The sequence below is a fragment of the Scardinius erythrophthalmus genome (genome assembly GCF_964197995.2).
Source record: "Scardinius erythrophthalmus genome assembly, chromosome: 20".
In the NCBI taxonomy this organism is placed as follows: Eukaryota; Metazoa; Chordata; class Actinopteri; order Cypriniformes; family Leuciscidae; genus Scardinius; species Scardinius erythrophthalmus.
The window spans coordinates 14,970,288-14,984,289 of NC_138240.1; the positions used below are offsets into that span (position 1 = coordinate 14,970,288).

General features: G+C 37.8%; 1 protein-coding gene across 4 annotated transcripts in view; it reads left to right on the top strand.

Moving 5' to 3' along the window:
- Positions 1-13,289, top strand: part of prkar2aa (protein kinase, cAMP-dependent, regulatory, type II, alpha A) — a 118,695-nt gene extending 105,406 nt beyond the window's left edge. For all 4 annotated transcript variants that reach the window (XM_081349947.1, XM_081349944.1, XM_081349946.1 and 1 more), the window contains 9 exons: positions 6,547-6,582; positions 7,372-7,508; positions 8,356-8,462; positions 9,480-9,633; positions 9,838-9,939; positions 10,132-10,206; positions 11,038-11,103; positions 11,424-11,562; positions 11,664-13,289. In XM_081349947.1, the coding sequence (XP_081206073.1) occupies positions 6,547-6,582; positions 7,372-7,508; positions 8,356-8,462; positions 9,480-9,633; positions 9,838-9,939; positions 10,132-10,206; positions 11,038-11,103; positions 11,424-11,562; positions 11,664-11,788 (941 nt within the window). In that variant the 3' untranslated portion in view covers positions 11,789-13,289. The remainder of the gene's footprint in view (positions 1-6,546; positions 6,583-7,371; positions 7,509-8,355; positions 8,463-9,479; positions 9,634-9,837; positions 9,940-10,131; positions 10,207-11,037; positions 11,104-11,423; positions 11,563-11,663) is intronic.
- The last annotated feature ends 713 nt before the right edge of the window (positions 13,290-14,002 follow it).

Here is a 14,002-nt window from a genome sequence, read left to right on the forward strand (position 1 = left end):
AGGCAGTTAGCGTGTTGTCTCTCTCAACCAAGATGTGCTGTATCTGAGAAGGTCTTCGTGGCCTTTACTAAGCCAAAATCATTTTTCGAGAATTAACTAATAAAGGGCCTGAATAATTTGTGTGAAAATGGCTACCATGAAAGTAACATGAATAATTGTCTTTTCCTTTTCAGAAAAAAAAGATTGCACTATATATTTCTTAAGGTGCAGGAAAATTAAATAAAAATGAATTCACTGCAGTAGTAATTGCTTTTCTACTTGACCTTTTTTGAGTTTTAATCCTTTTTCTTTATTTAGAGTTATATGTTACATGTTTAGGTCCCGTCACATATTAAGAATACACACCAGCTACTGGCTGTCATTCAGAGAAAATGCTTTGGTATTGTTTTCCTGTCTTTCCTGTATTGTTTGTGTGTTTTGAATGCCTGGGTGTGTCTATCTTTTATTCTTCATGTTAGAGGTTTCCGATAACAATCTGGACTTTAGTACTTCCACCTATCTATCAGCAAGAGGGTGACTAACTACCCTGACCCTGTTTGTTCTTCCCACCCTGGTCATTGATTTCAGAAGCTGCATTATAGTGTTGTCGTAAGAGCTTATGAAGTGTTATCTCAGCAGCTGGTCATACACTTCAGGGTATAATTTCTGCATTTTGCACTCGCAGAAAACAAGTTAAGATTAAGTTATTTAGGTTTAAGAGTTCATATTGCTTTACATTTATTGCATAAACCATCTGTCCAATAGTGCAACAGAGCTGTTCCCTCTCAAGACATCGTGGGTAAGGCCAAAGGTTAGACAGGATGTGGAAGCCCTGCATATTATCTACATTGTTGCCTATTATAGTCTCCAATTAAATATAGTAGTTAATTTCCTCTCTCCTAACCGCTCAACAGAGTGGGAAACATTGTTCTGATCCCTTTTTTTGCACGTTAGTTGACAACAACACACAAATACACAAGATTACTCCTCAGCCTTTGTAAGATGTTTGCAGGTCAGTCTGATTAGTGGTGGTGGCTCAAGGAGAGCAGGTCATTGGGACAGGAGGAGTGCAACCAATGGGAGGACTCCAATTGTGAGGTGTATGTTTTGATTGGACATCCCTTGACCTTCAGCTAGCACCACATAATACCGTATCAGCCAATCAGAGACGGGTTAAAAGAACAGACAGGGACCTTGTCCAGTCAGGGTGCAGATTAAGCAGACTGATGGCCTTGTCTAAGACGGCAGAGCTGACCTCGCCGCTAATGTTCATATTATGCACACAAACACACATTTGCAGATATTTTAACCCCACTGAATCCTCGCATATGCTTTTGTAAAGTTAATAGAAAGTGAATAAAATGGGTGTTTTTTGAGTAAATATCTGCTACTGTTGATCCTGCCATTCATGCTCTCTCACTGCAAGTAATCTTCTGGCTGTCAGTAAGGGGTTAAAGCCACAGGCACCGTGCTAGACAGATCCACACGACCTTATAAGGGCTAAAGAGAGAGAAAGAGAAGGGGAGAAATGGAGCACTGAGAAAGATAGACAAAGTTTTTTGAGAGTAAAGGAAAAGGGGGGGATTCAGACATCAAGATTGATTGCTTACAGCAGGAAGGGAAGAGAGTATTTTCCTCTTGTTTACGAGTTGTACAGCTGTTTGGGATTTTATTAATCAGTTGAGCAGCTTTCTCCGTGTGTGAGTGGGGTTCTTTATTGTGTTGTGGTAGTGTTACATAGTAGACTCTATTGTGCTTTTGTGAACGCGTGTTTTCTCTGATCGGATAGCTATTCGAGATGGATTTATATCCGATCACTCAAACCACTTCAGGAGGTGGTTTGAAACGCATTCCAAAGGATACTTGAAGTATAAATGCATCTGGTTGTTGAAGCCACATATGTAAATTTGACTCCTTCCAAAATGGTGTAAAAGCATGTGAGCGTGTTATAGGGTACGGTCTCACGGTAGCCAGATATGACAGTTCTATCTCAAAACGCATCGCCACAGATATGGCCTGCTGCAAATGAGTAGCTGAGCAAATATCTCTTCAGCAAGCCGACGCACAAACTGCCGCAAATGAAACAAAGTTCACTTCCTGAAGCTCATTCAAAGGAGAGAGACTAAATTATCTTACCAGTGCTCATGCCGCTTTCTCTCCTTTTGTGTTGTTTGATCTTAAAATTAGCTGATGATAGATAAATTGCAGCTTAAATCTGTTTCTTTCGATGACGTGAACTCCGTCAAATTTGCATATAGAGTAGGAATTGAAGAACGGATTTATATTCATTTTGTGGAGACACATTTATGTGACCAAGTGTAAATGGAAGAGTTTTAACAAAATGGATAGCTATCTGATCAGTTAAAACGCATAAAGTGTAAACAGGCCCTATGAGTTGACCATAGACCGTTATCACCAAAATTAAAGGTGCATTGCGCAAGTCTCTGAGTTTTTGCAGAACTATGCCCCCTCTGGCGACAAGCGAAACTGCAATATAGGCAATTTAATAGACCCAGTCTCAAATTCCGACCCGAATCCCTCTTATTTATTTTACTGTACAGGATTATAGAGGCAATCGCAGTGATCAGAGAAGGGCTCATTCAGCCCATCAGGCAATTGTTCAAGCATGTATGGGTTAGAAAAACGGGTATTTTTAACATGAAATGTTGCGCAATGCACCTTTAAACAAAAAGTAATAAAATGCAAATCATCATTACAAAGAATTGCATCATCACACAATCGGTGTGTGCATTTCAGCGGAATATGGTGACAACTAGCCACAAAACCAGCTAAATTTAATGTAAGCCAATGCATCATGACAGCTCTCAGACATGAGCATTAATATATATCATATATTATACCATTTATTTAAATTATATTGGCACAGCAGCCAATTAAATGTATGTAACAGACCTTATCGAACATATGATTTGGGAAAAATGCTGCTTTTATGCAGAATTACAGCAAATGTCCATTGTCGCCAAGTTAGTAAATTTACAGACTGATCAGTTATTCTGCAAAATAACAGTTTTTCTCAACTAAAGCGGTGGCCAGAATAAAATCAGTCACATAACCTATTAGATTTTACATAACTTACTAAAACAGCAAACAATTCCAGCAGTAAAGCTGCGTTCACACTACAAGCGACTTTGTCTCTGCATGTCCCACTACTGGTTGCCTAGTATTGTTTGTGAGTGGAGCAATGCTGTGGTTGAAATGCTTTAAAAAGCTTTGGCTTTCTGCACAAAATTAAGCTCTGGTGTAAGTCTTCCTTTGCAGATTAACTCCAGCTTTCCCTTTAAAGTTAATCTTGAAAACGGCATGGATAATAAATTGGCAATGCTAAATTGGCAAAATTTCCGGTTTCCATAGTGAATAGCGCTGGTTAATAATAGCTATTTTATCAGCTTTTTCCCCTTGATTGTGTTCCTCAAAGTGGGCAGAACGCGCCATAAACTTGTAATAACAAGCCTCACCCATTTAAAGGGACGATATGATTGGTCAATTTTCCTGCCATTTGAAATTCGTCTCTCATTGACTTTCTATTGCTTGGAACTCTGTAATTTCACGGCTGGACCACCAATCACAGTGCTGAAAGCGCTAGGCAAGAAAAATCCTAATATGGAGAAAACAGACATCTACACAACACACACTGAATAGGCAGATTTAAAGGGTTAATTAAAGATTACATTTTTATTGTCAAATAAAATAAATGTTAATAATATCATATACTACCATTCAAATGTTTGGGCTAAGTACGATTTTATTTTTATTTTTTACTATTATATATTATAATAATATTATTATAAATCTCGAGCACTTAATCAGCATATATCAGAATGATTTCTGATGGATCATGTGATTGAAGACTGGAGTGACTGGAAGACTTTCCATCCCACGAATAAATGGCATTGGTTTGATGATGTTTTTGTGTTTTATCATAGTTTGGAATGGTTGTTTATGCATGTTGCGTGAGAGAGAAAGCACAGAACTGTTTGTAGTTTAGGTGCTGATTCTCACATGATAAATGATTTTCGCTGTGCCATCACAGAGATCACATGCACATATTCAGTTTACTTTTAAAATTACTAGAGATCACATCACACACACATATTCTGTTTACTTTTAAAATTACTAGTCTCTCTCTCTCTCTCTCTCTCTCTCTCTCTCTCTCTCTCTCTCTCTCTCTCTCTCTCTCTCTCTCTCTCTCTCTCTCTCTCTCTCTCTCTCTCTGTTTACTTTTAAAATTACTAGTCTCTCTCTCTCTCTCTCTCTCTCTCTCTCTCTCTCTCTCTCTCTCTCTCTCTCTCTCTCTCTCTCTTCTCTCTCTCTCTCTCTCTCTCTCTCTCTCTCTCTCTCCTCTCTCTCTCTCTCTCTCTCTCTCTCTCTCCTCTCTCTCTCTCTCTCTCTCTCTCTCTCTCTCTCTCTCTCTCTCTCTCTCTCTCTCTCTCTCTCTCTCTCTCTCTCTCTCTCTCTCTGGCTAATATTTGCCAGCAATGAGAGAGTGATAAGACTGTGTGTGCATGAGGATATCTAGAATGACATGGAGGGAGATAAGAAGACAGACAGGACAAATATCGGCTTTCTCTTGTTTGTAGTTACTATTGTTCATACTTATCCTAAAATATAACAAAAACGGCCAGGTTTATTTATGTAATACCTCCAATCATATGGCTTGCTGACTTTTTTTTTTAAAGCAGTCAGATTGAAAATGGATGAAAAATTAGAAGTTTTTCCTCAGATATTTTTAATTTTTTTAAATCATGGAAAATATTAAATTCCCTATATCTAGATGATATGTGTATATAGACTACTGCTCAAAAGTTTGGGGTTGGTAAGATTTTTTAAAATGTTTTTGAAAGAAGTCTCTTATGCTCACCAAGGGCAGCATTTATTTGATCAAAAGTTAACCTTGAAAACGGCATAGATAATAAATTGGCAATGCTAAATTGGCAAAATTAGCGTTTTCCATTGCGAAAAGCGCTTGCTATTTTATCAGCTTTTCTCCAGCTTTTTTAAATAATAACATTATTCTTTTATATTATATTTTAAAATAGTTTTATTCCCGTGATGGAAAGCTGCATTTTCTTCAGTGTCACATGATACTTCAGAAATCATTCTAATATTCTGATTTGTGGCTTAAGAAACATTTCTTACTATTTTCTAATGTTGAAAACAGTTGTGCTCGTTAATGTTTTTGTGGAAATTGTGATACATTTTTCTGATTCTTTGATGAATAGAAAGTTCAAAAGAACAGCATTTATTTAAAAATCATTTATAATTGTCTTTGCTATCAATTTTGATCATTTAATGTATCCTTGCTGAATAAAATAATGAATTTACTTTTCAAAAAATGGCTTTACTTTAAAAAACAATTCCTACAAGAAAAGTGGACGGTGATATAAGTACTATGATACTCATGCTATAGTATTAGACTTCAATGTATCTTGTGTGCTGCTATATTCCATCTCCTCTGAAGCCATACTGCAAAAATGAAAATGAAATTTGAGAACAATGTGGTGGGAAAGATTTTCAGTAAACGTCTTAAATTATCCATTTAGATTGCCCTCACACCCATATTCTTTCCATTTTCTTCCTTCCAGTGTCATTCTGTATTTCCTCTCTCTCTCTCTCTCTCTCTCTCTCTCTCTCTCTCTCTCTCTCTCTCTCTCTCTCTCTCTCTCTCTCTCTCTCTCTCTCTCTCTCTCTCTCTCTCTCTCTCTCTCTCTCTCTCTCTCTCTCTCTCTCTCTCTCTCTCTCTCTCTCTCTCTCTCTCTCTCTCTCTCTCTGGTTGTCAAGAGAGAGTGAGTGGGTGTGTATTTGGGGGGGATAGTTATAGTCTTCCTTGTATTTTGTTGTCATGGCAACTTTGTCCACTTGATATCCCCTACACGTGAGGTTGAAGCACCCCATCTCACTATACTTCATGCGCTCATGCATGCATTCATTTCTTTGAGTGCTCTCACAACAAGTCTGTGTATTAAGCCGCCTTATCTGGGCATCACCACACACAGTGTTAAGTAATTTGCAAAGAGGTGTAAATCTGAATGCTTATGTGTGAATGCCCACAATTCGCTGTTGCAGGTAGTAAGAATGTGTTTTAAACATGATCATACATTTAGGTTTGTGAAAATCTGTGTTTGTTACAGAGCTACAGGTTATGAGCAGAACGTCTTAAGACGGTAGTTCACTGATAAGGGAGTGTGTATGTGAGAGAAAGCTCATTGCTAGTTTTACACCAAAGAGTTAATGGAGTGATGGATTGTAACAGTGCCATGAGAAAGGAGGAGGAGGGTGTGCAGACCTGCAGGGCTCCTGAGAGTCGTGCTAGTGCACTCAGCTGTGATCGTACACACATAATTGCAATCTCCTGAAACTGGTACAGCCTGTAGGACAGGCCTTTTACTGACCTTACTGAATATTTAACATGCCCACACAGTTACTGAAGGGCACATGTGAAATTTGGAGACTAAATTTGATCGTGAACATTGTCTGAGAGTCTGCAGTTCTCAGCGAGCATAGGGGAATTTGAACAGTCATTAACTCTCTCTGTCTTTCTCTCCACAGCTCCTCCCCCCAGCAGATTTAACCGGAGAGTGTCGGGTGAGTTCTGTTTGACGTCATTGCACTAATCATGTGGTTTAAAGTGTGTGTGTGGTTGTCAGATAAGTGCTCTGCCTTTCCGTCATTTCCCCTTGTGTTTGTTTTATTGTAATTATTTTACATGGCCAGTATGCCCACTCATTCTGCCCTTCAATTGTGTTCCAGTAAAAAAAATCCACTTTTACACATCATCATGTGAAGGAATCTAGATATACTACCTGTAAAGACACGTTTAATGCATGGAGAAGAACTTTTTTTTTTCTTTATAAGTGTGAAGTTAAGCATTGTCCATTCTGTCATCTCTGTAAATTAAACACTTCTAGTGCAGAGGTTTTAAACTGGACGGCTGAGGAGCCCTAAAGAGGGTTCTCTGTGGCCTGTGGAAAATTTGAGAGAAAATACAATATTTTACAAAAAGTTTGCCATACAAAATAAACTAAATATTTAATTTATTTATTTGTTTGTTTGTGTAACAAATAAATGTAAGTTGTTTCTATGATACATTACCGTTCAAAAGTTTGGGGTCAGTATTTTTTTGTTTTTGAAAGACATTATGTTCACCAAGGCTGCATTTATTTGATAAAAAAATACAGTAAAAACAGTTATATTGTCAAATATTATTACAATTCAAAATAACTTAAAATTGGAAACAGCATGCTGTTTTTATTATAACTTGTTTTTTTTTCTTTTGTTTTTTTTTCTTGTATAGTATAATTTTTTTTTTTGCTTCACATGCATGTGGCTTTGGTGAAGACTTCTAAATAATTAAATAGTAATTTGTTTTCATAGTGTGTGCGGAGGCGTTTAACCCTGATGATGATGAGGAAGACTCTGAGCCGAGAGTTGTTCATCCAAAAACAGACGAGCAGCGTTGTAGATTACAGGAGGCCTGCAAGGACATTCTGCTGTTCAAGGCTCTAGATCAGGTACACAGACACACACACACACAGATATGAGGGCTATTAAACTGTATACAGACGTCATCCAGGTTGTGTGTGCAGGCCAGTTAGTCAGGTTTGGTTTGCATGTGCGACTGATCACACGTGCCTTAATCAGCCAGTCGGTTCATTGTTGGAGGAAATTATTAACATACTGTTACTTGAACTGATTGGCACTCTTAATTTTCTGCTGATGTCATATAACACATAGTTTTTCCCTGTTTGGTGCACACATACTGTAAACATGTGATGTAGACTTTTAATTTAACTGTGGTAGTTTCACGGCAGTGAATTAAAAGACACAACTTAGCAGAGAGGATTCATGCTAAAAGTCACGGTCAGCATGGTAAAACCTGCTTCAAAAAGTTACGTCTTTAAATTCACCTCTTCAAAATTACCATTATAGTTTTATGAAATAATTTCTAGATATTTTTCGCCTTTTTTAATGTCTGTCAAATTATTTTTTCTTGCATTCATTCAGCACTTAAACGCTAGCCTATGTTCACTTGCATGTGGGTATCTTTTGGTATAGAACTGTGTATCACTCTTTTGTCCCCCCCTTCTTTGTTCAGAATTGTGCACCATGAGTTTTGAGGTTTTAAGATGACATGTCGAGATAAAAAATTGTTGAAACATGTCTGGACCCTCACGCTTTGTTCCATTCTGTTGCACTCTGTCTATCTGTTGTGTGAACCATAAGAAACTTGCCTATATATATATAATTTATAATTTATTTATTTATTTAAATATGTAGTTTTGCATAAATCTGTACTATATGATTCAGAGCACACAAACACATTTCCTTCATCAGACACTTTGTCTCTCTCTGGTACAGGAGCAGTTTTCAGAGGTGCTGGACGCCATGTTTGAGGTTCTTGTGAAGCCACAAGATCACGTCATTGATCAGGGAGATGATGGGGATAACTTTTATGTAATCGAGAGGTGTGCATTTTAAAGTGTTTTTTTGAATATTACCTTTCATATAGTGTGTAGTATAGCTGTTTTTGAATGTAAAAGGTGTGCAAAGATCAAAGAAAGAATTGGTTCTGACCTGCCGAAACGAGTCGTCAACAATTCCAGTTTTACTTCCGGTTACATATCTACCTAACAACGTAACAAATTTGCATTATGCCAGCCTTTTATCATCATTGGCTGCCCGTGAATGTCTACTTTGATCCGCGCTCATACACCGAGAACAGTCGTGCTCGGACTCGGACCGCAGCAAACGTGCCCAGTGTGAAAGCCCCCTGAATCTTCGAATAAACAGTTTTTAGGCCCTTTGAGAAATGAGATGATGTGCAATGTATATTATGAAAGAATTAATGTTGAAATTGACCTTAGATGCATGTAAACCTATTGTAGGAGACCTCTAAAACAAAATCTAAAACCTTTAAAATAGCTTAATAGGGGCACTTTAATAAACAGGTTTATGTGTGCTGCTAGTTTGTGTATGGTGTTCTTGTGTTCTCTCGTTTTATGTATATCCTGATTTTGGGTAACTAATCAAACACTTATTTTAATCTTTGATTAATCTATCAGTTGTTTTCCCAGTCAGATTTAAAAAATCTGACATTTTACTTCCAGCATTTTGTGTAAAAAGTTGATATTTTTCTAATAATAAGCAAATATAAAAAAGTAAACATACAAATACATCTACTGCTACTGGATACTTTGTTACTGTTAATTTCTAAAAATGTACTTGCACTGCCTACTGTATGCAACAGCGCATTACATGTTTAAACGAAAAGCTAAATGTAATGTCCAATTTGTGATTTGATAAAGGAACTGAGAGGTAAAAAAAAAAGCTCTTTATGTTAATTCCTATTCATTGTTTATCTCAAACCATAGTAATGTTCCTCATTTTGAATGGCAATACCTAAAGGTCAGAATATCAGAAGTGTAGCAACAATATAATTACCACACAGCCCTAACTGAATGTATGTTTTTGTGTATTTGTAGGGGTGTGTATGATATTGTGGTAAAGAAGGATGGTGTGGGCTGCTGTGTGGGTCAGTATAATAATAAGGGCAGTTTCGGAGAACTGGCCCTCATGTACAACACTCCACGTGCTGCAACCATCATTGCTACAGAGGATGGAGCCCTCTGGGGACTGGTGAGTGTGTGTGAGAGAGCATGCCATACCCTGTTGACAAAGTGCTCTATAACAGCACCGCCTTGTGGTCGGAACACTGAATGACTGCTGCTTCACTTTCACAGTGCTTTCATAGCAATTATGAAATGACAATAAGTGTGACAGAAGCATAAATCCAGTTCCTAATACAACAGAGTTTTCAGCTGAACGGTATGTCTGTTTCAGGATCGGGCGACTTTCCGTAGACTCGTAGTGAAGAATAATGCAAAGAAGAGAAGGGTGTATGAAATCTTCATAGAGTCTGTTCCACTGCTCAAATCACTGGAGGTGAGAAAATGATTGTAAAAACATTTATTCTATTGACAAATGCGTTGTTTAGTGGTTCTGTGAAAGAGTATCAGGGTTGCATAGCTGAAGTGAACACTGAAGAAAAACTTGAGGAAGAAAAGAACATTGTTGCATTCTTAGAACGGTAATGAAATGATGAGTACTTACCCCATCTTACCCCATGTTTCATAGTTATCTGAGAGGATGAAGATTGTTGATGTGCTGGGTGTAAAATCATTTCATGATGGAGAGCGGATCATTATGCAGGTGAGCTTTGCAGTTGCGCCAAAAAGTAGGACATAAGTGTATAAGTATCATTGGACAACAACAGTCTTTACAATAAGTAACATTTATTTAAAAAACTTTCAAGCAAAACAGTTCATTAAAATAAGTTTGTTAGGTTTTAAATGTAATACAAAAGATTCAAAATTCTGGTGGTCAAATGTTCATTACTGTGATAACCTCCATTAGTGGCCAGGACACCTGTATCTTAATAACTCCAATTTACCGCCATACAGTAGACTCACATAAAGCGATCTATACTACATAGCAAATCTCATTTAAACGATTGTTCATATCATCGCCATATTTAAACTATCGCCCAGCTTTAAACTGCTAAATGGACTATATTTAAAATAAACTATAAATATTTTTCATTATGAAAATTGTTAAATTCATATTAATTTCAGTAAAGCTTCTATGAAACAATGTGTGTATGGTGAAAAGTTCTATTCAAAAGTAAGTCGACTTAATGAGATCTTAATCATATAATCTTTATAAAAATAATAATTTGTTTGCAAATCCCACTTGATCAAATATTTGTACATTTACCTTTATACATAAGTCACTCATTTTGTGTAAGTCAGTGGGCCGTGCCATTGAGAACCATTGAGATATCCTCTGTTCAGATCTTGCACACTTGATCAGCTACAGCGTGTCTAAAAGAACCAGCTCTCAAACACACACACACACACACACATACACACATCAAGTGTATTTATAGCACTATAATAATGGAGCAGAACTGAAGATCAGGACTCAGACTTATGCTATTGTCTCATTAATCATTATTATTATTGTGGGCCGCTCTATTACCAGGGTGATAAAGCTGATTGCTTTTACATTGTGGAGTCTGGAGACGTGAAGATTATGATGAAGAGTAAAGTGAGTTCTTTCTTTTTTTTCCTCTCTTTCATTGTTATATTGTACAATTTTCATTTTTTAATGTTAAGGTTATGTTATTGTTATGTTTGTTTGTTCGATTGATTCCCCTAAAATTTTAGCATACTTAGTCTGACTAGCTGGAGACTTCTGCTTAACCAATGGCTTAGGTTTGGGGCGGGACTATTTGTTTGGCTAACCACTAATTTTTGCAGTTCTACTTGGTGATTTGTAGCAATGTAAAAACATTCTTTAATTTTCCCTCAGTATTGCCAACATTTCATTTTTAAATGGCTCTTTCTGTGCGTTTCTGTGTCTCCCAGACGAAAGCAGACAGACAGGATAACACCGAGGTCGAGATCGCTCGCTGCAGTAGAGGGCAGTATTTCGGAGAACTCGCTCTCGTCACTAATAAACCACGTGCTGCCTCAGCCTATGCTATAGGGGACGTCAAATGCTTGGGTAAGTGTCTCTGTGGGCATCTGACTTGTATTTATGTTTTGAAGTAAAATGTGTGCCAAGTGCTCATACAACATCACATGACTGATGTTTATGTATTTCAGTGATTGATGTACAAGCCTTCGAGCGCTTGCTGGGACCCTGCAAGGAGATCATGAAGAGGAATATCGCCCATTATGAGGAGCAGCTGGTGGCTCTGTTTGGATCCAGCGTGGACCTGAGGGACTGAGACAGACTGGCCGTGCCTTACACACACACACACACACACACTATACAACACAACACATAGGTTATACACTCCCAAAACATTTTGTAGGCACACATTCCTTTTTATGTGCACACACACCTGCTCCATCAAACACGCTCACACTTTCAAATCATACCTCACAAACACACACACACACGCCTGTTATTGCGTCAGCTGTTCAGTACGAAATAAAAGCATTACCAGCTCAACTGCTGTGACCCTGAACTAACCACAGCCTGGAGAGGACATATGCGCACACACACACACACATTCACTTTCACCAAAAATTCCCAGCCAAGGACCCATTCTTTCTCATGGTCACTTGCAGTCACAACAAAGAAAAAAAGAAAAAGAGACCAGATAAAAGAATCTATGTTTAAACAAGAAAAAAAGTTGATATCTTTCAATAAAAAAATGCAAAAAAGCGCAAAAATCGAACGTTTTAGAGCATTTTATGACAATGCAAAGCTTTGATAAACTTGTTTAAATATGACCTGTTTCCTTCCCTGCTGTTGGTGCATAAAAGTTTTTTGCTGGTGGTATCCACAGTGACTCGTTCTCCTTACTTAAACTCCACAATGTATTGGTTAATGTATTACTATTATTATTATTATTACATATTTCTGTTGAAGGGTTGACTCGCTGTTACACCGCCCCCTAATTGGAGGATGCGAGGCCGAACCTAGTGCGAATTTTTTCCCTTTAGTCTTTCTGAATGAGTCGTCCTGAAAAATAAATAAAGCAGACATTTTGGTAACCTGCTGGGACTCTTATGTTGCGAATGGGTGTGTGTGTGTGTGTGTGTGTGTGTGTGTGTGTGTGTGTGTGTGTGTGTGTGTGTGTGTGTGTGTGTGTGTGTGTGTGTGTGTGTGTGTGTGTGTGTGTGTGTGTGTGTGTGTGTGTGTGTGTGTGTGTGTGTGTGTGTGTGTGTGTGTGTGTGTGTGTGTGTGTGTGTGTGTGTGTGTGTGTGTGTGTGTGTGTGTGTGTGTGTGTGTGTGTGTGTGTGTGTGTGTGTGTGTGTGTGTGTGTGTGTGTGTGTGTGTGTGTGTGTGTGTGTGTGTGTGTGTGTGTGTGTGTGTGTGTGTGTGTGTGTGTGTGTGTGTGTGTGTGTGTGTGTGTGTGTGTGTGTGTGTGTGTGTGTGTGTGTGTGTGTGTGTGTGTGTGTGTGTGTGTGTGTGTGTGTGTGTGTGTGTGTGTGTGTGTGTGTGTGTGTGTGTGTGTGTGTGTGTGTGTGTGTGTGTGTGTGTGTGTGTGTGTGTGTGTGTTGGACGATGTGGTCTGTAATTACAGGAACAGTGCCATTTAAATGTCAGGAATCAGTTTTGTTTGTAATCTTTTGATTGGAGACACCATACAAGTGTTTTGGAATGGAGTGTTATTTTTTCTTTAGGGCGTTAGCTGGCTATTGTTAGTTTATCATCTTTGAGGGTTGGCTAGTTTCAGCATTTACAGATTGTACTTTTAATAAACTTTCGATAAATCAGGGTGTCTACTTTTATTTGGAGATTTTTTTTTTTCATGGGAAGGGTGTTCTGAAAAACAATACCTTACATGGGCTACATTAAATGAGTTGATGGAAATGTGCCTTTATTGATTATCATTTGCTTTTCCCTACAATTACCTGAGAGTAAAATATCAAATTGATACTTTATTGTTTTAAACTTTCTAATGGGTTCTATTGAGCAACTGAGCCATTTTGTCTCTAGTTTCTCACAGGTTACTTGTGACTTGAAACAGTCTGGTTGCGTCCTACTGTGAGAGATTAAAACACTCTTCTCAAGAGACACTTGCTGGCGTTTTCCTGCTCTTTTCTTAGCAAAATTCACTCATCACAAAATGAAGGCTTGAAGTGAATGCCTGGTTATTTCAAGTCCATTCTTTCTGAATTTCTATATTATTTTTTGCTATATGTTCACGCTTAAAATGATTTGGTGATTCTCCTGTACCATTTTGTGCAAAGAAATGCTCTGACTAGTCTTACCCAATTGGTTTCATTGTCTTCAGCATTAGTCTGAGAATGATTCACTGGGCTATGTAACACTTTTAACTGTCAAGAAATTACACCTATTTAAATGTTTTGGTTGAAAATACTCACCTTTTACTCAAAAATGGCTTTTATCTTGCACCAGAAAATTTAGTTTTATTTGTAGCTTTTTTGCAACAACATTTTATGACTTTCGATAAGAAAATCTTATT